Source organism: Emys orbicularis, chromosome 5 (genome assembly GCF_028017835.1).
Source record: "Emys orbicularis isolate rEmyOrb1 chromosome 5, rEmyOrb1.hap1, whole genome shotgun sequence".
In the NCBI taxonomy this organism is placed as follows: Eukaryota; Metazoa; Chordata; order Testudines; family Emydidae; genus Emys; species Emys orbicularis.
In genome coordinates, this window is record NC_088687.1 from 92,794,395 (window position 1) to 92,820,636 (window position 26,242).

At 42.8% G+C, this 26,242-nt stretch overlaps 1 protein-coding gene across 1 annotated transcript in view; it reads left to right on the forward strand.

The window, feature by feature from the left end:
• The window catches only part of CLOCK (clock circadian regulator), an 89,249-nt gene that overhangs the window by 28,547 nt on the left and 34,460 nt on the right, over positions 1-26,242 (forward strand). The window contains exons 4-5 of the mRNA XM_065405772.1: positions 12,962-13,072; positions 20,872-20,962. Of these exons, the coding sequence (XP_065261844.1) occupies positions 20,916-20,962 (47 nt within the window). The 5' untranslated portion in view covers positions 12,962-13,072; positions 20,872-20,915. The remainder of the gene's footprint in view (positions 1-12,961; positions 13,073-20,871; positions 20,963-26,242) is intronic.

Genomic DNA, 26,242 nt, shown 5'->3' on the forward strand with positions numbered 1-26,242 from the left:
TGGTTTTCCCCAGGGGTGGTACTTGGCACCAGTTTGGGTACATTTCTCAAGACACGTTATTTTCTGGGGTCTTTTGGTTAAAGATTGGGGGGGGGGGTTTCCATGGGACGCCTAAAGAGGATCTATGATTGGCTATTTTTGCAGATAGCTGGAATCACGGAGTGGGTCACAGATCACCCAAAGGAGAAGCTGCATGAGTTAAGAAATTGCATTTAGCTAAAGTTACCTATTGCTTCACACAAGTGGTTATTATATTTCATTAGTCATGAACATATTTCATTAGTGCTGCTGCTGGGGCTTTTTTTTATTCTTTTATTCTTTCCCTCCTTGCCCCCCCCCCTCCTCTGGTCATGACTCTTGACCGAGTTTGGCAGAGAATTGTGCAGTCTAGTCTAGTTCAGGCCCTGGCCTGGGCCCTGGCCTGTACTGCTTTGTGTAAGGGTAGTTAGCATAACAGATCTCTGTTGGAGGGTTTATTTTGGGGCCTTCAGATTCACAGCTCTGGCTATTAAAAAGAAGGCACCCCTGCTCTATTTCCCCACATCTCCACCTTCTGGTTCCTGCAACACCCCCTTTCCCATGTTCCCCTGTACAGTCCAAGGGTATGTCTACACTGCAGCTGGAAATGTGCTTCCCAGCATGGGCAACCAGACATGCACTAGCTCTGCTCAAACTAGCATGGTAGAAACAGTGTAGCCAGTGGTAGCACAGGCAGCAGCTCAGGCTAGCCACTTGAGTACAAACCTGCCCTGACTCCCTGGGAGTATACTCGGGAAGCTAGTCTGAGCCATTGCCTGTGCTACCCCCCCCCCCTCCAAGCTGCTATTTTTAGCATACTAGCTCAAGCAGAGCTAGTGCTTGTCTATGTACTGCGCTGGGATGCACACTCCAAGCTGCAGTGTAGATGTACCCTAAGTCAGGCTGGTTCCTCCTCCTCACTGTCTGGGTTCCAGAAAAGGGCGTATTAAGGCCACAGGAGAGAGAGTCTCCCTGCTCTTAATTTTGGTGCCTGGCATCACAGTGGGCCCAGAGCAGCAACTGAAGGGAAGGTCTTGCTCCACCCCTGCTTCTCTGAGATGGAATATGCTCAGGTACTTTGTGGGGATGGCACATACAGAGTCTGGTCAGCTGAGAGGCTGGAGCATGCTCAGTGGAGACAGAATCTTTGGAAAACTTAGCTGCCAAACTTGAACAAGTTTCTACTGAGCTTGTGTTAACTGAGATTTTTCAGAAGCTTATGACTTGGCCAAATTTGGTTTTTTTTTTTCCCCACGAGAACAGCAGAACTTATATTCCTGATACCTGAGCAACCTTCCCCTTACCAAATTTCAAGTCCCTGCTCCAAAACATGGAGGCACTAGAGCGTCTTTTTTTTTTTTCTCCCCAAGTTCATAAACAATTTGTTAAAATGGGCAAAACAATGTATGTTTTGTTTTTATTTTTCATTTGATAACTAAGCAGCATTAGTTACCATAGTAAGTTATAGATCTCTAGCACTCCTGGGAAGGAGAGTGTGGGCAGCACCACTCTTGTCTTGGAGTCTGGAGCACAAGCCTCTGGCTGTGTGGTGCAGGTCATTTGGTGGCTGGGAGGTGGGAGTAAAGAAGTCCAAATGAAGAAGTCAGGAGGCATCTGCAGCCCACAACAGGCAGAATCTAGGGCCTTCAGAAAGCCAAAGAAAGAAGAACTGGCTCCTTTCCTTTCTGAGTCAGCCTGGGTGGTCAAGGCTCTCAAGTGTTTCCCCAGTCAGAAACCCCTTCTTCTGAGGGCTAGGGAGCTCTGAGTTACAGCCCTATTCCTTCAGGGTATGTCTACACGGCAATTAAAAACCCACGACTGGCCCATGCCAACTGACTCGGGTTCATGGGGCTCGGGCTTCAGGGCTGTTTAACTGTGGTGTAGATGTCTGGGCTGGCACTGGAGCCAAGGTTCTAGGACCCTGTGAGGTTGGAAGGTCCCAGAGTTTGGGCTGCAGCCTGAGCTGGAATGTCTACACTGCAATTAAACAGCCCGCAGCCCAAGCCCTGCAAGTGTGAGTCAGCTAGCATGGGTCAGCTGTAGGTGTCTAATTGCAGTGTAGACATACCCTCAGAGTGCTGCCCCAAACTGAGCAGGGATCCACCTTTTTAAGGACCCACCCTCTCCAGACTTGACAGGCTTCACAGTTACAATGGGTTGGGGCTGATTGTGCCCAGAGGAGCTTTTTAACACCTTTTTAACACCTGGAGTGGGGTGTGATGGGTTCGGTCACAGAAACCCCCTTGGGACTGTCACCTGATGTGCTGAGACTACCTCTGAGCCCGTTTTCTCTGCTGACTTGGGACTTAAGAACATAAGACTGGCTTTCCTGGGTCAGACCAAAGGTCCATCCAGCCCAGTTTCCTGTCTACCGACAGTGGCCAATGCCAGGTGCCCCAGAGGGAGTGAACCTAACAGGTAATGATCAAGTGATCTCTCTCCTGCCGTCCATCACCACCCTCTGACAAACAGAGGCTAGAGACACCATTCCTTACCCATCCTGGTTAATAGCCATTAATGGACTTAACCTCCATGAATTTATCCAGTTCTCTTTTAAACCCTGTTATAGTTCTAGCCTTCACAACCTCCTCAGGCAAGGAGTTCCACAAGTTGACTGTGCGCTGTGTGAAGAAGAACTTCCTTTTATTTGTTTTAAACCTGCTGCCAATTAATTTCATTTGGTGGCTCCTAGTTCTTATATTATGGGACCAAGTAAATAACTTTTCCTTATTCACTTTCTCCACATCACTCATGATTTTATATACCTCTATCATATTCCCCCCTTAGTCTCCTCTTTTCCAAGCTGAAAAGTCCTAGCCTCTTTAATCTCTCCTCATATGGGACCCGTTCCAAACCCCTAATCATTTTAGTTGTCCTTCTCTGAACCTTTTCTAAAGCCCAGTATATCTTTTTTGAGATGAGGAGACCACATCTATATGCAGTATTCAAAATTGGGCGTACCATGGATTTATATAAGGGCAATAAGATATTCTCCGTCTTATTCTCTATCCCCTTTTTAATGATTCCTAACATCCTGTTTGCTTTTTTGACTGTTGCTGCACACTGCATGGACGTCTTCAGAGAACTAACCATGATGACTCCAAGATCTTTTTCCTGATTCGTTGTAGCTAGATCAGCCCCCATCATATTGTATGTATAGTTGGGGTTATTTTTCCCAATGTGCATTACTTTACATTTATCCACATTAAATTTCATTTGCCATTTTGTTGCCCAATCACTTAGTTTTGTGAGATCTTTTTGAAGTTCTTCACAGTCTGCTTTGGTCTTAACTATCTTGAGCAGTTTAGTATCATCTGCAAATTTTGCCACCTCACTTTTTACCCCATTCACCAGATGATTTATGAATAAGTTGAATAGGATTGGTCCTTGGACTGACCCTTGGGGCACACCGCTAGTTACCCCTCTCCATTCTGAAAATTTATCATTTATTCCTACCCTTTGTTCCCTGTCTTTTAACCGGTTCTCAATCCATGAAAGGATCTTCCCTCTTATCCCATGACAACTTAATTTACATAAGAGCCTTTGGTGACGGACCTTGTCACAGGCTTTCTAGAGATCTAAGTACAAGATTTCAGAACCCTGTCTTGTTGAGCCAGATACACTAATCTGCTGCAACACAGACCCAGGGTCTGACCTACGCCCCCAAAGCTGCAGATTTAACTGAAAACGGCTTAGCAGGTACTCCTGTCTTCAGCACCCAGGTACCCAGTTCCCAATGGGATCCAAACCCCAAATAAATCTGTTTTACTCTGTAAAAGTAAAGCTTATACAGGGTAAACTCATAAATTGTCCACCCTCTATAACACTGATAGAGAGATATGTACAGCTGTTTGCTCCCCCCAGGTAGTGTGACCAGACAGCAAGAGTGAAAAATCAGGACAGGAGGTGGGGGGTAATAGGAGCCTATATAAGAAAAAGACCCAAAAATCGGGACTGTCTCTATAAAATCGGGACATCTGGTCACCCTACCCCCAGGTATTAATTACTTACTCTGCACTAATTAATAAGCAAAAGTGATTTTATTAAATATAAAAAGTAGGATTTAAGTGGTTCCAAGTAATAACAGACAGAACAAAGTAAGTTACCAAGCAAAATAAAACAAAACACGTAAGTCTAAGCCTAATACATTAAGAAACTGATTATAGATGAAATCTCACCCCCAGAGATGTTCTAATAGCTTCTTTCACAGACTGGACCCCTTCCTAGTCTGGGTCCAGCAATCACTCACACCCCCTTAGTTATAGTCCTTTGTCCCAGTTTCTTTCAGGTATCTCTTTGGGATGGAGAGGCCATCTCTTGAGCCAGCTGAAGACAAAATGGAGGGATTTCCAGGGCCTTTTATATTCTTTCTCTTGTGGGCGGAAACCCCTTTGTTCTCCTGTGCAAAATCACAGCAACAAGATGGAGTTTGTAGCCACCAGACAAGTCACATGTCCATGAATGATTCAGCTTGTTGCAGGCCGACGCCATTGTTTACATGTTAGTTTGAACGTTCCCAGGAAAGCTCAGATGGGGATTGGCGTCTCCCAAAATCCAATGTCAGTTAAGTGTTTCTTGATTGGGCACTTACTGAGAATAGTCCTTTTTCAAGAAGCTGACCAAATGCTTCACTGAGGCTACTTAGAATCAAACACATTGAGATACAAGTACATAGCCAATATTCATAACTTCAAATACAAACATGATACACACATACAGACAGCACAATCATAACGAGCAAACTACAACCTTTCCATAGACATCCCACTTGACCTCCTCTGTACAAGACCTGGTGCAACCATAGGACCCTGGTTGCAACAATGATCTATACGGTCACAATTCATGTCAATAACGTCACAGGGATCTACCCTAGTGCAGTTATGTTGATGACAGTATAAATGTTAAATTATTTGTAAAAGAACCTAGTCCTGCCAAGGCTGTCATTATCTCACTTGTTCAAGAAACACTGTAAGTTTTAGTGGGTTTTTGTTGTGTGTGTAGACCTTGAAGGTTCAGATTGGTGTAAAATTGCTAGACCCTTTTGGATTGTTCCTGGAAAGATGAGACAACTTGCAAAGATAAAAGCAATACTGACCTAGACTCAAAGATATGTTTTGAATGCTTCTGCTAATCAGACTGAGGAGGATTGAGCGCAGAAATAATTTACATTTTAAAAAAAGTTTTATTCTCTATCTCTACAGTTCTTTGACAGTTTACTACTTTTAGGAAGAAATTGTTCAATAATTTGAGCTAATTTTTTAGTGAAAATTCTTCTATGTTTTTAAATATTAATACAAGAATAAAACATTTAAAATCTCTTTTCTCTTTGGTCAGATACATTAAAATGTTAATCTTCAGGGGAAAATGTGACCAGCATTTTAAAGTGTTTAAATATCTGAAATTGCTAAAGCACTATGTCTTGAGTATGGGTGCCTGCAAGCTGATGAGCGGTCTCAATGCTATTAGCGTCATATAAATGAAAAACCTAAGTGCATTAATATTTGAAAATTCCATCCTTTATAATCTTGTTAACTCTGAGACGTTTTCAAGAGAAAGTAATTAGGATTTTATAAAGGGGCGTGTTTCTTTTGTGTTTAGCACTTCCGATGTCAAATAAACACCAACGCCTGTTAACTTGTATCCATCTTGCAGAAGACATTTGTTGCTTTGCACATACTTTTTTCCCTGGGACTATTACTGATCAATTGTTTGAACATGGGTAACTTTGGGTATCTACATATGGTGTTTCTCCCATTTTGAACTGCTGCAAATAGTTACTGTCATTTGCATGCATCTTCAGTTTATTTGAAGGAAATGGGAAAAAATAAAGTGGAATGGTTTTGCCTTGTTACATGAGAATGTATCTAGCTTGATATGGCTCACATAAGAAAAAATTAATAGCAGGAAGTTGAGACTAGTTGACTCTGAGTTTAGGTTTGCTGCTAAAGTAAGGATTCAACCAGCTTTTTTACACATTAAGAATGTAGTGCATACTCTCCAAAATTACAGCACTCTTTGAAGTAGAGAATAAAGTTTGAGAATTTGCAAGCAGTATGTCTGGCATATTAGGCTTTGTTTGGTTTTTTGGTTATTTATTGAATATGGGGAAGAAGGGAAGATCAAAGGTAAGGAAGAGTGAATATACAAGCCAGGATTGAGGAAGTAATTTAGTTGAGACTAGAAAAGAAAGGCAATTGATTCCCCAAATCAGGCTGTTAAACCCTAACTTTTGAAATGTATCATCAAACTGTTTCAACATCATTAGGCTTATACTCATTATTGATTGTCTTTTATTTATGGTTCTTCATTGTATTGAGCTGGGAGGAGGGGAAGTGTTCATTGGTATGCTGTGAGGATCAATGTTTAAAGCCAGTTTCATTTAATATCTTAATGATCTGGAAGCACACTAAATATCATCTGAAAATACAGTTAATTGGGAGATGTTAAAAACAAAAGTGAGGACAGAGATAATACACAGAGGCCTAAGAAGGGAAGAAAAGATGGGTTTGTGATTAAAGCACTGGACTGAAACTTAGGACATTTTGGGTTCTATTGCTAGCTGTGCTACTGATTTCTTCTCTGACCTTGGGCATGTTATCTATAGCAGATGCCTTTTCCCATGTGAAGCCTAGTGCAGGATTGGGAACTTAAACTCTTTGTACCTCAACTCCCCATCTGAAATAAGGAAAATAATATCTACCAACCTCCCTCGCAAGGGTGTTGTGAAGATAAACTCAGTGTGTGTGAGGTACTCAGACATCATGGTGATAAATCCCACAGAAAAGCCCATGAACAGGGAATAACAAAAATAAATTACCCAAAAAGAGTGAGGCATACATGCATCTATTGAATAATCCAAAAATACAGATATTAGTTGAGAAGGAAATACCTAAAGAGAAATAATACCAAAAGAATCCTAGGCTTGAGTGTATAACAGACTCGACGTGCTTGCGATAATAATATGATGACAGAAAAAAAGCTAATGCAAATTTGAGCTAGACACCATGAAATCATGTTACAGATGAGAGAGAGAGATAGTGTCTATATTGGTTTTATTTCTGGGCACCTCAAAACCAGAGAGAGAGTGACAAATTGGAGGCAATACAGGGATGATGAAACATAGTGATAAATGGGGGTTGCAGAGACTGACTTGAGATAAAGGACTTACAAGAAATTTGTGTTTAGCTTAGCAAAAGCAATTAACAAAATGTTGTAAACATTTTCAGGTATTCTAAATGTGTAAGCACCAAAGGAGGAGAGGAAATGTTTAAGGTGCGGCAAGGAATAACAGGGTGAAATTGAGCTAAGGAAAACTCAGGTTGAATATTTGTGAGGGAGGGGTGAATAAGGGGATTCGGGACTAGAAGACTGTGGCTATGTCTATACTACAGCTTATGTCAGCATAACTTACGTTGCTCAGGGCATGAATAAACCACCCCCCTGAGCGAGATAAGTTACACCGACATAAGCGCCAGTGTGGACAGTACTATGTCAGAGGGAGCGCTTCTCCTGTCAATATAGATACTGCCGCTCACAGAGGTAGTTTTATTATGCTTACGGGAGACCTCTGCCCTGTCAGCATAGAGCATCTTCATGAGATGCACAGCAGTGATGCAATGTAGACATGCTCTGTGAAATCCTCTCCCAGTGGTGGAACGGTTCTGCATGTGCAGGAGCATGGAGGGAGATAACTTATTAGGTCTCTTTCATCCCTAACTTCCTGACTTCTGTGAGAATATTCTACATTCTGACTTTCAGTTGAGCATGTCAGCCTAGTGTGAAAACCCTATCCTGAGGATTTACAAAGCTTGTTCTACTGAAGAACTATTATTACTTTTAAATGGTTTGTTCCTTCTGTTTTTCATTTCTAATCTCTGTGGCTCAGTTTGATATTAAAATAACTACAGTGACCTGACCTCTTGATAGTATTTTTTAAGCTATTCAAAACCATGAAAAAATCTTTCCTATAAAAATATGTAATAAGATGTAAAAGCAAGACTTCTGTAAGTCCCATAACATTTACCTATAAAATGTCATACACATACTGAAAAGGTTATACAACCACACTGTATATACAGGCAAGAAGTTAGTATAGATCTAGGCCAGTGAAATATTAGAAAAAGGCATGAAAAATGTAAACCCCTATAGAATACTAGTCGTATTTTCAATGTGCCATGCAGGAGATTAGGTAGAATGCCAGTTGGAATAAGAATTGCACAATTCCTGTTCCATCACACTCTTCTTTCCCACACATGGTGGTTTCTAGGCTCTTACTGGCTGCTGCCATTGGAGGAAGGGTTTTTGTTGTGACTAAATACTGTGAATGATAGGCATATTAAGAGATGTGGTGCCAACATAATTTTGAGTTGGTATTTTGTGGGTTTCATTGACCTTTCTTGTAGTTTGTCTTTTAATTAAATCTTCCACCTTCCTCTGTCCCCTTTTTTTTTCATTTAAACTTCTCTCCCTCTAATCTCAAAACCTGTGTGATTTACCAGTTCTCCCCCCACCCCTTACAAAACCCACATCTTCCTCTACCAGATCTGACTTTCTCTCTGATTGGTCTGTCTTCCAACTTCATCTTCATTGAGGACTTCATTGTGCATGTTGATGTCCCTCTTGAATCTTATGACTCCCTTAGATTTACTTACAATTTGTTAAGTATCAGAGGGGTAGCCGTGTTAGTCTGGATCTGTAAAAAGCAACAGAGAGTCCTGTGGCACCTTTAAGACTAACAGATGTTAGTTGGAGCATAAGCTTTCGTGGGTGAATACCCACTTCGTCAGACGCATGTAATGGAAATTTCCAGAGGCAGGTATAAATATGCAGGCAAGAATCAGTCTGGAGATAACGAAGTTAGTTCAATCAGGGAGGGTGAGGTCCTCTGCTAGCAGTTAAGGTGTGAACACCAAGGGAGGAAAAACTGCTTTTGTAGTTGGATAGCCATTCACAGTCTTTGTTTAATCCTGATCTGATGGTGTCAAATTTGCAAATGAACTGGAGCTCAGCAGTTTCTCTTTGGAGTCTGGTCCTGAAGTTTTTTTGCTGTAAGATGGCTACCTTTACATCTGCTATTGTGTGGCCAGGGAGGTTGAAGTGTTCTCCTACAGGTTTTTGTATATTGCCATTCCTGATATCTGTCTTGTGTCCATTTATCCTTTTACGTAGTGACTGTCCAGTTTGGCCAATGTACATAGCAGAGGGGCATTGCTAGCACATGATGGCATATATAACATTGGTGGACGTGCAGGTGAATGAACCGGTGATGTTGTAGCTGATCTGGTTAGGTCCTGTGATGGTGTTGCTGGTGTAGATATGTGGGCAGAGTTGTCATCGAGGTTTGTTGCATGGATTGGTTCCTGAGTTAGAGTTGTTATGGTGCAGTGTGTGGTTGCTGGTGAGAATATGCTTAAGGTTGGCGGATTGTCTGTGGGCGAGGACCGGCCTGCCTCCCAAGGTCTGTGAAAGTGAGGGATCATTGTCCAGGATGGGTTGTAGATCACTGATGATGCGTTGGAGAGGTTTAAGCTGAGGACTGTAGGTGATGGCCAGTGGAGTTCTGTTGGTTTCTTTCTTGGGCTTGTCTTGTAGCAGGAGGCTTCTGGGTACACATCTGGCTCTGTTGATTTGGTTCCTTATTTCCTTGTGCAGATATCATAGTTTTGAGAATGCTTGATGAAGATGTAGGTGTTGGTCTCTGTCTGAGGGGTTGGAGCAGATGCGGTTGTACCTCAGCGCTTGGCTGTAGACGATGGATCGTGTGGTGTGTCTGGGGTGGAAGCTGGAGGCATGAAGGTAGGCATAGCGATCGGTGGGTTTTCAGTATAGGGTGGTGTTAACGTGACCATCACTTATTTGTACTGTGGTGTCTAGGAAGTTGACCTCCCGTGTAGATTGGTCCAGGCTGAGGTTGATGGTGGGGTGGAAGCAAATTCTTTGGCCTAATGTTATGTAAGACTAGATGATGATAGTTGTTTTCCCTTCTGGTCTTAAAATCTATGGATTTTATGAAGAAGTTGTTTGTAAAATCAATCTATGTATATAAGTGTTTACAAAATAAGATTACAAATTCACTGTCTCTTTAAAATATTTAGTGAATTTAGTGATATAGGAAAAATACTGGATTGACTGCCCTAGCGACTTAAGTTCTTTGTCCACACAACAGATATATAGGGTAGGTAGAGGCAATGCAAGCTTCCCTACGCTGCTTCTGCAGCTTCTCAATTCTGTCCTGAAGGGACTGGTGCTAGGAGTGAGACGATTGCTCAACCTGCAGGCCTTGTTCCATCTTTGAACTCACTTCTGAGAATCAGTGGTACCAATGTTAGTACCAGTTGTGGAGGTAGAACTCGACTGTGATTACTAATACTTTCCATATAAGATATCTGCCCCCAACCTCATGTGGTATAAACTTTCATTATTATCTTGGGCAGGATTCCAGCTGGTGACTCTAAGTGCTTTAAAGACTCAGTATCTCATTTCCTTTGGCCACCCAGGTATGTCTGCGCTGCAGTTGGGAGCATGCCTCTGAGCCCAGATAAACAGACACATACTAGCTCACTAAAAATAGCAGCATCAACATTGTGACACAGGTGGCAGCTCAGGCTAGTTGCCAAAGTACAAATCCATCCAACACTCTGGGTCCATACTCTGGTGGCTAGCCTGTGCTACCATCCATGCTACTACGTTGACACTGCTATTTTTAACGTGTTAGCTCAAGCAGAGTTGACGTGTCTGTCTGCCCAGGCTGGGGGAGACACTTTCAACAGCCGTCTAGATGTACCCCTTGTCACTCACTGTCTACCTCTGCTCTGCAGGTCAGCATGAGGTGGAAATGTTATAGTATTGCCAACTCTCATGATTTTGCTGCAAGTCTCAGTGTTGTTTTTCTTAAAGCCCCAGCTGCTGGAATCAGGAGATTGCATGAGAATCTCCGCTTTAATTAAAAATATAAGTTTCTAGCCCTTATGATTGCAGAGAAAAGTTTGAAAATGTTGCTGGAATATACTCTAAAGGCTTAGCATCTAGAAGGCAAATAAAAAAAACCTAATATATATTTAAAATCTCATGGTTTTTGGAGACCCTCATGACCTGTGAACCTTTTGGCCTGGCAATATTTATGTGTAGGCATCCAGAACTTTCTGCAAGCTTTCACATGCATGCTATTTTCTACTTACCAGAGCTATGTGGTTTTATTTTCAAAAACCTTTTCCACTGTGTTTAGCTTTTTTCTTACTTTTGTTTAAATTTGCATATGTTCAGTTACCAGTTATGAAATAGTCAAAAGTTTTTTTTCCTCCTTTCTCTAAATTCCCTCTTCAATGTTCCTTCAACTTCCTTTTTATTATACTCTTTTTAGACATTGTGAAATGTGGCTCTGTTCTGTTTAACCTCAGTGTATTCTCTGCAGTAGGAGGTATCCTGCATGTGCAGCTTGTAGAGCTGTACAATTTTCCTCATTAGAGCTGTCAGAACTTGTGGAAGGGTTGGCAAGCCCGCCTGCTCTGAACAGTTTAAAAACATAGGCTTCATATTACAGTCTCTGTCATCTAGATTTCAACAGGTCTCTTTGTAACTGTTAATGTTTATACTTGTCAAACGGAACAAAAGTTTCTAAATATGAGATGAGGGTTTAACTACCTTACAAAAAAAGTAGGTCAATGGGCCAGCAGGTTATTAGGCTAGAGAAGAATGAACGGGTTCACTGAGTCATGCTGTGTAGTTGTTTTTCTTCTTTTGGCAGAACGCTCTGCTCTGCTTTAATTTCATGGTTTTTTTACCAGTGTTTTTTTAGCCAGTTAAACACTTCCAGTAGAAACAGGGAGAGGAGCAATCATTACCTTTTTAATTAAACTAAAACATACTACTTGTACTTTTTACGTCCGTGAGAATAATAGCTCTTCAACCTTTAGCAAAAAATACAAATTCAGTACTTCTCGCTTTAGTGAAAACGAATTTTTTTCTTATAACCCAAAATACATTATAACATTAAATATAAGGCACTGGAGTGAAAATTATAGAAAACAGTGGTATACCATTCATCGTATAGTGAAGAAATCAAAACATTCTGTCAGTGTGGCCAATAGTTGATGCAGGGAGAAATGAGGTATGGCAAGGGAGGAGAGACGTGAGTTTAGATAACTTTGAAAAGAGATGCAAAGTGGCATGAAGAGCTGTTTTAGACAACGGGAACTGTAGAAGAGAATTCATTAAAACCAAAAATGATTGTATGAAGAGACTGAAAGGTGGCGATTGCTAGGTTAGTGAAGGGGAGCATGAAAGGGAGTAGAGACTTAGATCTAGGAGGTAGGTTTGGAATAAGTACTTAAAAAGAAAATGATATTGGACTTTATTTTCAAAAGAAAAGGAGGATCCAGTGGCTGTGTTTGAGGTAGCAGGAGTGATGTAGCTGGGTTTCTCTGTGAGTGAGTGAGCAGCATTCTGAACATTCTGGAGTACAGAGAGCAGTGATTTGATGAAACCAGAGAGGAACTGAGGTAATCAGTAGGAAAAGGGGTGTAGATGTGAATAAAAAACAGTAGAGAAGGAGTTGAGGGAGTGGCATAGACAAATGCTGTTTCAGGATTAACAATAGGGAGATTTAGAGACTTAGGCGATGTGGGAGATGGAGAGTTTGAGTCAAGGATGACACTATGATTACAGATAGAGGTAAATAGGAGGTCTTAGTCAAGCCAGACGAAGTTTCAGAGTATTCCTCTTGCTGAAGAGAAGCACTTCTGTTTTTGACACATTGAGTTAACTGTATTGAGATATTTTTGTAATTCATCAGGCAGAACATTACATTTATAAATTATATATCACAATAGTACTTTACTAGTAATCAGAATAAATGATGGCTATAAATATTTCATTTGAATAGTAGTGACATACAGAATTCCAGTCATTTCCAGTTCTCTAACTTTTCTTTTTTGATCCTTTACAGTGCAGAGTTTGATGCTCTTCTGTAGAAGAGGATATATTTAAACCCACGTTCGTCTGAAGGATCAGTGTTTATCCTAAATATCACGGTTTAACATCCCAAAAAGTATAAGAGGTAAAGAAAGTCTTGCTGTAATTATGAGCTACAGTGTTGTAATTTGATTCCTGTGGTTTCTTATTAACTACACTAGGGATCTGTTCCTGTTGTCAAGGAAGTTAATGGACTTGGTTCCAAAAAGGTATAGAGCCCTCAGTCCCCATAAGGCTTGATCTAAGGCCCATTAAAGTCAATGGGAGTCTCTTCATTGATTTCAATGGGCTTTGGTTCAGGCCCATACAATTCAATGAGAGTTGAGGATGCTCAGCACCTTGCAAAATTGGACTCAAAGGGAGCAGGAGCAGGCCTGAAAGAGAGAAGCAAATGTCTATTGTTTTTTCTTTGGCTTTTGGGTATTTGGAATTTAGGTACCATACTTATGCTGCTAATTTTGACATAAAATCTGGGTACACTCAGTAAGGTGAAATTGGTATTCTAACAACATTGAATGTACTTTGTTGTTATGGAAATAGTGATTCTGACTTCTGATTCTGCATATTGAAAAGGTCAGTCTTGTTCCATGTGAAGTCCTTTTGTGCTTTGCTATTCACACATTTATTTCTTTTGAAAATTAATGGAATGTTGTGATTTGATATTCTAAGAATTCATAGAATCTTTGATGCATATAGTAAATGTTGAATACCAGATTTGTTTTGAAGACAGATTATGCAATTATGTTACTAGCACATGCAGTAGATGGGGGGAGGGATAGCTCAGTGGCTTGAGCGTTGGCCTGCTAAACCCAGGGTTGTGAGTTCAATCCTTGAGGGGGCCACTTAGGGATCTGGGGTAAAAATCTGTCTGGGGATTGGTCCTGCTTTGAGCAGGGGGTTGGACTAGATGACCTCTTGAAGTCCCTTCCAACCCTGACATTCTATGATTCTAAAGGAAAATATATTTACAATTTTCAAGCTATTGTCAATTGAAAGCCTAAGGATATTAGTTCTGTCTCTTTGAACACTACATTTATCTCATGTTATTAAGCACTGGAAGTAGCTTGCATCAGCAGTGAATGACATGTAGTGAGACAGAATAATATCAACCAGTTTATAATATAAACTGAGGTACACATAACCATAAAAAATTCAGATCTCCCACATTCTCCACAGATTAATGTCTTTTTAGTGCATTTCTGAACAGTTGAATAAAAGACCATGCCAGCTTCCGGTCTTATGCACTGAAAATGCTTTGGAGAATCTGTGAATTTCATAATGTCCTTAGTACACTATAGATGGAGGCACCTCAGTGCTAATGAGCATCTGATTGTTCTGTAACATCAAAGGCGAGTTTTCATCTGTGTGAACATATTGTCAGTTTCAGCGAATGAAAAAATTGCCACCTCTGGTTCAGCACCATTGTGACACGCATATGTGTTGGGGCACTAATGTAAGTCTGCTGTGTTAGCAGAGGGGCTTCTAAAGTTATACACACTTCCGTTAGACTCTCTGGAGGCAGTTTGCCTTGAAGCAGTTACTACTTTGCCTATATTACAATTGATACCCTGGATCAGGGCAAATTATCAGTTTTACTATCACTGCTACTACAAAGTTAGTTTTATTATGTCGTTGTCAAAGGAAATTAACAGTTGTTACATGGTAATAGGTTCTAAATATAAAGATTTTTCTTTCATGTGGAAGTGGAGGGAGAATTTGAAGAATACTGTCACAGGGCAGGGCTTCTCCTCAGCTTCCAAGCACATACTACCATGCCCAGTCTTCTTTAAGGCTGGTTATTTTCTTAGAACAGGCAACTGAACAAACAGAAAAGTCTTATAACTCACTCCTTTGTCTTAAGACTTCAGGGCCACCCCTCCCAGGGATCTCTGGCACTCCTGCTTCTGGTTGCTTTCCAGTTTTAATCCCTTCCTAGAGGAGCAGCCCCAGGGCTGTTTCCCTGAGGACCTGAATCTTTGCTACTGTGGCTTTTCTTCCCCAGGCACAACCTGTCTCTCCTCCACCTCTCATTTCCTGCCCTTTCTAGGCCCAGGCATAGCCTAGCCCCCTTTAATTGGCTGGATTGGGCTCCTGTACTCTGACCCAGAGGAGCTAGGACTGGCTCTACTCACAGGGAACAGGTACGCTGTGAAAACATTTTCTGCCAGTTCAGTTCTGAGAAATTAAAACTACTTTTTCAAACAAACACTGCTCCCCCCCCCCCCCCCACCCCCAGCCCCTGTTTTTCCTTTTCACAGATCTAGTCAAGTGCCCCTTGTTTAGGCACTCACCAGACTTCTGTGAAGGTATCAACATCTGAATCCTGTGTCCTCTAAGCTTCTTGAGTCTGAACAAAGTCAGTCCAGGCACTGTCTCTGTCTTGGCTACTGTAGGCACATTCTCAGTGTCCAAATCCCCTGTCTAGCACCCCCTTCTGACAGCTGATGAGGAGTTCACTGGACCATTAATGTTGTTTTTCCGTAAGTCTTGTAAGTTCCAGAAGACTGGCAGAATGCTAATATTGTGCCCATTTTTAAAAAGTGTAATGGGATGACCTGGGTAATTATAGGCCTATGAACCTGACATTGATCCCAGGCAAGATAATGGAGCGGCTGATATGGGACTTGATAAGTAAAGAACTAAAGTAGAATAATGTAACTAATGCAAATCAGCATAGATTTATGGAAAATAGATCGTGCCAAACTAACTTGATATCTTTTTTTATGAGATTATAAATTTGGTTGACAAAGGTGATAATGTTAACATAAGATACTTAGACTTCTGTAGGGCATGTGACATGGGACCGTATGACATTTTGATTAAATTTTATACCATCCTAGTTTTTTTTTTTTTTTTTTTAACATGGCACACACTATATGGATTAAAAACTGACTAAGTGATCTGTCACAAAATGTAACTGTAAAGGGGGATTATCATTGAGCGAGTCTGTTTCCAGAGGGGCCCCACAGGGATTGGTTCTTGGCCCTAAGCTATTAAACATTTTTATCAATGGCCTGGAAAAAACATAAAATCATCACTGATAAACTATGCAGCTTACACAAAAATAGGGGGAATGGTAAATAATGAATAAGATAGGTCACTGATTCAAAGCAATCTAGATCGTTTAGTAAACTGGGTGCAAGTAAACAATATGCAATTTAATATGGCTAAATGTAAATGTATATATCTTGGACCAAAGAATGTAAGTCATACTTACAGGATGGGTGATTCTCCTGCGAAAGCAGCGACTCTGAAAAAGGTTTGGTAGTCGTGGTGGATAATCAGCTGAACATGAACTTCCAGTGTGATGCTGTGGCCAAAAGAGTTAGTGATCCTGGGATGCATAAACAAGGCAATCTCGAGTAAGAGTAGAGAGGTTATTTTACCTCTGTATTTGGCACTGGTGCAACTGCTCTGGAATACGGCATCCAGTTCTGGTGCCCACAATTCAAGTAGGATGTGGATAAATTGGAGAGGGTTGAGAGAAGAGCCATGAGAATGAGGCCGTCTACACTAGAAATCTTACAGCAGCTCAGCTATAATGATGCAGCTGAGCCGCTGTAAGATCTCTCATGTAGCCACTTTATGCCAATGGGAGAGAGCTCACCTGTCGATATAATTAAATCATCCCCAACGAGTGGCGGTAGCTATGTCGGTGGGAGAAGCTCTCCCGCTGACATAGCATGGCGCACACTACTGCTTATGCCGGTGTAACGTATGGTGCTCAGGGGTGTGGTTTTTTCACATCCCTGAGCAACATAAGTTTTGCCCTCATAAGTGATAGTGTAGACATGGCCTGATTAAAAGATTAGAAAACATACTTTATAGCAGGGGTGGCCAAACCGCGGCTCATGAGCTGCCTGCGGCTGTTTTACAGTTAAAGTGCAGCTCGTGGAGCCCCCCATGTGCCCCATTCTCCACCTACAAGACTGCAGGGGGGAGGGGAACTTGGGGCTTCTGCCCTGCGGCAGAGTGGTGGGGCTCAGGCCTTCTGCCAGAGACGACTGGTGCCTGCTGAGACTGGGGGGGGAGGGGGTGCACAATTTAAAGGTTCAGCCCTCCCAACAGCTTCAGGCATGCCCCTCCTCTTATCCTCAGCAGCCCCTCCCTGCAGCTCCCAGGTGTTAGCTCCACATGGAGAGGCAGCAGCTGTCCCTGCAGCTCCCAGCTGTTTGCCACTGCTTCTCCCCACAGCTGCAGCTCCCAGCTTGCTGGCTCCAGCAGTTGCTATGCAGGGAGGGGGCCCGGCGACACTATGTGGCAAAAATCAGGGGAGGATGTGACCTCACGTGCACCCCATGCATTGCCTCTGGTTTCTGCCCCGGGGGGGAGGGGCCTTGGAGCTTCAGCCCTGTGGGGCACAGCTGCCGGTGCGTGGCTCTCAAACATCTGAAGATTGTCATATGCGGCTCGGAGGGTCAGTAAGTTTGACCACCCCTGCCTTATAGTGATAAACTCAAGGAGTTCAATCTATTTAGTTTAACAAAGAGAATGTTAAGGGATGACTTGATTAGTCTATAAGTACATATATGGGGAGCAAGAGAAAGGTATAACACGATGCGATGGCTGGACGTTGAAGCTAGACAAATTCATAAGGCAGTCATTTATAACAATGAGAGTAATTAACCATTGGGGCAGTTTACCAAGGGTCCATCACTGACTATTTTTAAATAAAGATTGGATGTTTTTCTAAAAGATCTGCTCTAGGAATTATTTTGGTGAAGTTCTATGGCTTGTGTTATACAGGAGGTCAAACTAGATGATTACAACGGTCCTTTCTGATCTGAGAATCTATGAATCATTAAGGCTATGATTTTAGCATGGAGGCCACAGTGTTCATGATAAATTGTTAATTTTATTTAAGTCTGTGACACCTATCAGTGCTGGTTCTTGTGGGTCAGGATCCCTGCTCTGGCCACATGTTTGCACCACCACTCAGGTTTAGTGCACCTGCTCCTCTATAGATGGAGATGAAGGGGCAAATGGGCCAAATTCGATTGGCATAGTGAGCTGGCCCATGTGGTCAGAGTGCCACTCAGGTTTGGCATGTCCACTCATCTACTGCCTTATAGAAGGGCAGACAGGTCAAATTTGATTGGCATTCCGACCTGGCCCATATGGTTGCAGCGCCACTCAGGTTTGGTGTGTCCACCTCTCCTTAGCATGACAGAGGAGCAGACAGGCCAAATTTGACTGGTGTGGCCAGCTAAGAGCACGGGGTTGCAACGCCACTTAAGTTTTGGTGCATCTACCCCTCTGTGGCATGATGGAGGGGTAGAGAGGCCAGATTTGATTGGCTTTGGAACCTGGCCCATGTGATTGCAGTACCACTTAGTTTTGGTGCATCGGCCCCTCTGTGCATGATGGAAGGGCAGATGAGCCAAATTTGTTTGGTGTTGCAACCTAGTATACAAGGTCGCAATGCCACTCAGTTTTGGCACGTCTGTCTCTCTGTAGATTGAGACAGAGGGGAGGATGCATCAAACCTGAGTGGCCCTGTTACTTAGCGCATGGGATCACAATGCTCGGTGTGGGGAGCCACGCCCAGCCTTGCAGGACAGGAGCCGCCAATGAAGGGTGGGCTCACTTTCCAGTTTCCCCAACACCCATGCCGCCCCTCCTTGCCGGGGCAGACTCACTTTCCAGCCCCCCGGCATCTCGCTTCCTCATTGAGGCAGGCTTGCTCTCCACCCCCTTCTGTGGGCCATGAGCTTTCTGTGGCTATGTTTTTCCCCACACACACCTCTGGCATAAAATGGACTAAAAATGTATGTGACAAAATTGTAGCCTTAATCATCTACACCCAAAGTCTTTAGTCCCATTTCCCCATAAGTTCTCTTACTTCTCAGGCAAGTCCAAGGTTTCCAGTGGGGGCAGGCACCAGTTGGTGCCCAACTCTCCCCAAATTCAGCACCATTTTTCCCAAGGTGATTGTGTCTCTGTTCTGTTCTTTTGAGGTTTTTATGCTATGCTGATCACTGTAGTATCTGAGCACCTTCCAGTAGTGCATTAAGCAATGTAACTATGCATCTCTCACATTTGTTTTTTCTCTCATTCTTATCTCAGAGGGAGAAGCGTGTGTAATGGAGTATATTATTTTGGTAGGGTTTTTTTAATTTGTTAAATAAATATATCTATTGCTGTGTGTTTATATTAGAGAAAGCAAGGTCAAAGAAATTGGCATTGCATGTGGAGAGGAAAGTGGTGCGGTTTGTCATGGTTAGTTCCTGGAGGAGTTCATTCCACAGTCTTGAACCACCCCCAGAGAAGGTTCTTTCTCATGCACAGATGAAGTGTACTCTTATTGTGGAGAGTTGCCTTGTCCCAGAGAAGTGAAGTTATCAACCATGGTCTTCGCCCTGGAGCTTTAGAGACTGTCTTTTAGATATCCTGGGCTCAAGCATGGAGTGCTTTGAAGTTAAGGACTGAGACCTTGAACTTGATCTGAAATTAGGACACCAGTGTAGAGGGTGAAGGACAGGTGTGATGTGCTCATGTAACCTGTCTTGCTGAGAGGAGACACTGCAGCCTTTTGTACCTTTGGAGTTTCCTAAGTGTTGAAGATTTCATGCCCAGTTATATTGCATTGCTGTAGTCCAGCTGATAGTGATGAAGGCATAAATAACTAAGGCCAGGTCTTCATCCACCAGGATGGGACGGAGTCTCCTAGCAAACCAGAGATGGCAGAAAGTATTATGCATGTCTGTCGCGATGTGAGAGCTCAGTGTCAGCGAGAAATCCGAGAGTAATCCTAGAATACGGACTGAATTGACCAATTGTAGATGGGAACCTTCAGCCAAAGGGGAGACTGCACCGTAGCGGCAAACTCTTCAAAGTACTTTGCTTTACCCACCAGCATCATCTCTGTTTTGCTCAGCCAGCTGTTTTTCATCCATGAGCTGATCTCATCCAAGCATTGGGCCACCTTGGTGTGGTCGCATGTGGTGAAGGATAGGTAGAGATATGTGTCAGTTGTGTATTGATGGTATCTGAGTCCATGTTGTCTGACCAGTTCTCCTAATGGTTGCATGTAAATATTGAAAAGGACTGTATAGAGAATTGATCCTTGTGGAACCCCACAAGTGAAGGGTCCAGTGGTGGAGGTGGCTTCCAATCACTACTCTTTGGGTGCATCCTTCCAGGAAGGACTCAGACCATTTTAGCACGTTACCTTGGACTCCTACTACACTTCTCAGGCAAGAGAGCAGTATCTCATAGTCAACACTGTCAAACACAGTAGAAAGGTCCGGGAGGATGAGAATGAATGCCTTTTGATAGGATGAGATCATTCATCAGTGCCACTAAAACAGTTTCAGTTTCTCTCCTGCCCCTTTCGGGAACTGTTTTCTCCTTGGCAGTCCTTCAGCATCCCTTTCCTCTTGGGTGTGTTCTCCCCTCCTCCTTTTTCTGGAATGAACAGGATTTGGCTTATATGGCCTCCAGACCACTCCCATTCCCAGCAGCTTCTGAAAGGACTGGAGTCAGTTGCTTGGGGTTATTTTTTTCTTCTCCCCTTATGACAGTTCCCTTTGTCATATGCCCTCAAATTTATTCAGGTTCTTTGAAATATGGGCCAATATAAAGAATAAAAAGCTGTTGCTGAATACAGAGGTAAATGAAAGTTTTTAAACTGGCTTAACCCAAGTTGATTCATCATGGCATATAGAAAAGTGATGGCCTCTTAACCTCTGTATCTGGTGAAATAAGATGGTTAGGTTCAGCTATATGGGATACATAACTGACATAAAGAGAAAAGGTGGAGGGAAAATAAATGTTAGAAGCACTACTCCTTTTGGGGCAAGCGGGAGCTTCATACATTCTATGAGGGGAAAACCAACATGTTCAACAAAAGTTATATTTCCATTTGTTTCTGTTCTCACCCAGGCAGACGTACAAATGTCTACCACAAGACTAAAGTGTGACATGTTATGTTCTTTACCATAAGGACCCATAAAATGAGCTCCATTACAGACAGGTATGTTGTTAGATGATTTTGTTTTAAATGATTTATAGGTAAACATTTTGATGATGTATTCTTATTTAAGATTAAGAGTAGAAGGACTCCAAGTCAGACTTAAGTGTAATGAGGTTATGATTTCTGGCAAAGTTAATGTCTGTTAACTACACTTTAGTTATGAAAACATAGCCATCACATGTTGTAGTACATGTTTTTGTTTAAAATTATATTATTTAAATATGTTTTATATTTGGAACAGCAGCTGCCTAATTGGAATTGTGTTTTGAAATTTGTTGTGTTCTTAGGGTTTTTCCTCTTGAAACAACTGATCTGGGGACTTGTTTCAGAATTACTTGAATCCAGGAGCTGGGCTCAAAGTGCTTTCCTAGCAATCTGTGGTCCCCTTTTTGTTATAAAATGCTTTACATTAAAGTTTTGAAGTTTTTAGAAAATGAAAAAAGTTTGCCTATTGTATAGAACACAATTGGCTTTTTTATAATCAGTTCCTCTCTCCAGAAACTAGGGGTAGAATTTTCAAAGTGCCAAAATGACAGCTTCCCAAGTCTCAAAAGTGACTTGGGCACTTAGGAAACTAGGTTTCATTGACTTTCAGTGAAACTTGGGCTTTTAAATGTCACTTTTGAAAATGGGACTTAGGCACTTTTGAAAATTCTACCACAGGATTCTCCTGCACTGGCTTATTAAGGAAAAGGAAAGAATAATCAAACACTTTTCATAACATTACACCCTTCCTCCTCTTTTTGTCAACTATGGGTACTATATTTATAGTAGTAACAGACAATACAGGTCTAGTGCTTGCATATATCCATTACACTGTAGGTGTGTGTGCATCCTATGCACCAGTGCTAGATAGTTTTCCTTAGTGGTACCTTTAGGGGCATCCCAGCTCCTCGTGCTTTGAATGGAGAGTATATAAAGGGTGGAGCTGCCCCACTCCTCCTTCAGTTCCTTCTTACCATTGGTGGTCAGAGAGTTCTGTGTTCCTCATGAACAAATTTCTTGCTGCTTTTTTTCTTACCTAGTGGTACTTTTTCATCACTCCATTTTTTTCTTTTCTTTTCTAATTTTAAAATTTCTGGTTTTAGTTGGAAATATATATATATATATATATATATTTTTTTTTTTTCCCCAGTCAGGCGGGCCTCAAGGTCTTGCCCTTAACTGGGGCAAGCTTGTGCCAAGATCCCTTGGTTTCAAGTCCTGTTTGGGTTGCCAAAATCCCATGTCTGTCAGGGAACCTTATTCGTGCTGCTTCAAGTGCTTGGGTGAGTGCCACAAAAGAGAGACAGGTGCTCCATTTGCAGTAGTTTAAAGGCCCGAGCAAAGAAGCTGAGAGAAGAACACCTTCGTTATATCCTAATGGAGGCTGTCCTTAGGCCAGTGTCTGAACCCCTTTGGTTGTCCAAGGGAAGCTTTTTGATGACTCCTTCTTGGAGTGCTCCTTTAGCTTTACCTGGGAATAGGAGCCACAGGAGATTTCTGTCACTGGGACTCTTGTCTTTGAGGCCAAAGACATTGGAGCAATTGTGGTGAAAGAAGCATAAGAAATAGACACTGGACTCCTTGGAATCCACGATACAGGATTGCTCCACAGAAGGTCACTCCAGTACCAAAGGTAGAGTGACATCTCTGATCATGGTGGGGCGACAGCCCATATTAGTGCAGACAACGCCAGAGGCCTGTGTGGTGGCGAGAGATGTGCTATGCCTATCAGTACCACTGTCGCCATTGGTTCAGGGCAGAGATCCTTGGTCAGTACCAGTGCAGGTTCTGAGGCTGTCAGCTCTGGGGCACTCTGTTGTGGGTCCATCACTTAAGGGCCCAGTACCACTGTCTTTGGCCTCATCCATTCTGGTACCAGCTCTACCCTGTGACATGGTACCATCAACTAGGAAGCCCTCTGTTTCCTCCAGTGTCACATTCCTGGCATAGATCCAGAGGATCAGACCCAGTACAGCACAACCATGGCTCTTGGAATACTCTGATTCTTCATCAGACTTTGAGGTGGGCTTTTGAGTCTCATACTACTGAAAGTCCAGAGTGGTGTCCTGGTCCTTTTCTCTTACTCGTTAACTGTTTTGAGAAGAGTAGAGCCAGGAATCGAGATGGCTGGACCAGGCACAGCTGGGACCCATTACTGTACCAGCCTCCTAGTTGACCTTATTGGATGCTCCCCAGTATCTAGATCAACATTGCAACTACCTCGCAGAAGCAGATCCCTTAGGGAATAATCTTTTTCTGATGGTACTAAGAGGCCTGTGACGGTTGGTACCCATCAACCTTTACCTCAGGATTTACCTCAGCCTGCTTCAGACCAGTAGCCTAATCCAGTACTGTAAGACCATCCTCGGGAGCATATTCCCTTGCCTCCCCTTCATGCATCATCTTCATCACCTGATGAAGCCCTGATACTGGAGTGTCCTCCCTGGTCCCAGATTACCTTTAAGGTGTACCTTAAAGGAGAATGCCAACTCTTTACAAGTGGATCTCGTGGGGAAGAATACCCACCAACTGATTGACCCTGTGCATCTGGCTATGACAGGAAAGGTAGCCCTGCCTACAAATGATGCCATTATGCAGGCTATTTAAGATACTGTGGAAAACCCCTTCCTCCATTTCACCTGTGGCCAAATTAATGGAATGTAAATACCAGGTTTCATCCCAAAGATTTGAGCAATTTTGTGGTGGGTTGTCTGGTCTCTCAATCAGCTCTGCAGGGTTCCTTGGATGTGGTGGGTTCTGCTGGCAGGGCTATAGCAATGACTATGCGCCTTTGTACCTGGCTGCAGACCTCGGGGGTTCCTGCAGACATACAACAGACAAATGAGGCCCTTCTCTTTCAGGGCTGTCCTTTTGTTCTCATCCACAACAGATGAGGCTTTACACACTCTAAGAACTGTAGAGCAGTTTTAATGCCTTTGGGCCTCTACACTCCAGCTATGAAGAGGACAAAATATCATCCTCAATTCCAGCCTAGACAGCAATATTCCTTCCGTCATGCTGACCATTCCAAAAGAAAGCAAAGGTTTCAGAGAGGGAGACCTCTGCCTCTTACTTCCTCGGTCTCCTCATCCAGACATCCACAGGCCACAAAACAGTCCAAGTGGTCACTGAGAGCACGATAGCAGTGTTTTATGTGGACAAACAAGGGGGTGCCAAGTCAGACCGCTTCTGCCAGGAGGTGGTTGAGCTGTGGAATTTATACATATGGAGCTGAGTCGCTCTCAGGATTTCTCACTTGCCAGGTATTCAGAATGGCTGGGTGGATCACCTGAGCAAATCTTTCAATTTAGACCACAAATGGTCTCGCAACACAGCCGTTCTAGCTTTGGTGTTTGGCATAGGAGGTTTTCTGATGGTAGATCTGTTTGCGACTCGGCAAAACAGGAAGTGTCCCCAGTTTTGTCCCAGAGCAGGTCACAGAGCTGGGTCAATCTCAAATGTTTTCCTGGTTTCCATAGGATAAGGACCTGATGTGTGTATATACCAGAGCCCCTGATTCCCAGGTTCATTTTCAAGCTGAAACAAGTCAAGGCAGAATGATCATTATAGCTCCAGCCTGGCCAAGGCAGCCATGGTATTGTGAGTTATGCAAGCTGTGTACTCGAGGACCCTTGTTGTTGCCACTAACCAGAACTATGGGCAGGTGTTGCACCCAAATTCTTGTGTGTTGCACCTCACAACATGGTTCATCAGTGGTCAAATGCAGAGGAGTACACTGCTCAGTGGCAGTCCAGAATGTCCTCCTTAATAGCAGAAAACCTTGTACAATAACACCTTACCTGGGTCAGTGGAAGTGCTTCTCCATCTGAGCAACCTCCTATAATGTGTTCCTGACTCAGTCTAACATTCAAACAATTCTGTACTACTTCTTGCATCTTAAGCAGTCGGGTCTAGCTGTCAGCTCCATTAGGGTGCATCTCGTCACTGTCTCAGTGTTTCACTCTCAAATTAATGGTAGAGCTGCTTTTATTAATCCTATCATGACCAGGTTCCTGAAAGGTCTAGATTGAGTGTTCCCACCTATCTGGGACCAGCGCCAATTTGGGATTTGAATTTAGTGTTATCTACTCTTTTATGGATCCTCCTTTTGAATCTTTAGCTCCCTGCCTGCTTCTACATCTCAGCTAAGGTAGCCTTCTTATGACCATCACCTCGACTGAGATCGTGCAAGAGGTAAATGCACTTGTAAGATAGATCAGTGACTCCATTTTCTATGAAGACAAGGTTCACCTTAGACTGCACCCTAAATTCCTCTCAAAGGTAGTATCAGATTTCACCTGAATCAGACTATACTTAGCAGTTTTCTTTCCAAAGCCACGTGCTCACAAGGATGAACAAAGACTGCTTGCTCTGGATGTGCATCAAGCTTTGGCTTTTTACCTGAATATGATAAAGCTCTCTTGGGTTTTTTCCCAGCTGTTTGTTCTGTGGAGCATATGAGAAGTTAACCAATTATAACGACTTTCAAAGTGGATCACTAGCAGCATCACTCTGTTTTGCTGCCAAATGTGTAAAGCCTCTGAGGAGGTGACAGCACGCTCAACCAGAGCACGTTCAGCCTTTGCAGCTTTTGTGGCATATGTCCCTGTTATGACTATCTGAAGATCAGTGATGTGGTCTTCCATACATACATTCACCAGACATTCCACGCTGGCTGAGACATTAAGGGAAGATGCCAATGTAGGAAGAGTAATCCTACAGTCCCTCTTCCAAAGAGACTCTGAACCCTGCCACCTTGGATTTACAGCTTGGGAGTCACCTATTGCGAGATGGATATATGCAAGAACTCAAAAAAAGAAAAAGAAAAATACTCACCATCTCATAACTGTTCTTCTTTGAGATGTGTTGCATATGTCCATTACGCAACCCACCCGCCTCTCCTAGTGGATCGTAGTCTACGATTAGTTTCCAGTGCGAAAGAACTGAAAGAGTTCAGGGCAGTTCTGCTCTTTATACCCTCTCCTCCGAACATGAGGAGCTGAGGTATGGGCAGGACCGCCTCTACGGGTACTGCTAAGGAAAATTCTCCAGTATTGGGCGCACAGGATATGCGCACACCTTGTAGTGTAATGGACATCTGCAACACATCTCGAAGAACAACAGTTTGAGAAGGTGAATAACCGTTGGTTTACTAGCATCTACCATTCACAGTATCACAAATCACTTTACAATATGTGAGTCACAAATTAGAGAGAGAGATGAGTGCAAGGTAAGATTTAGAGGGAAAGTGTTTTCATATCTCGAAGGAAGGAAGAAGAGTCAGAGATTAACTTT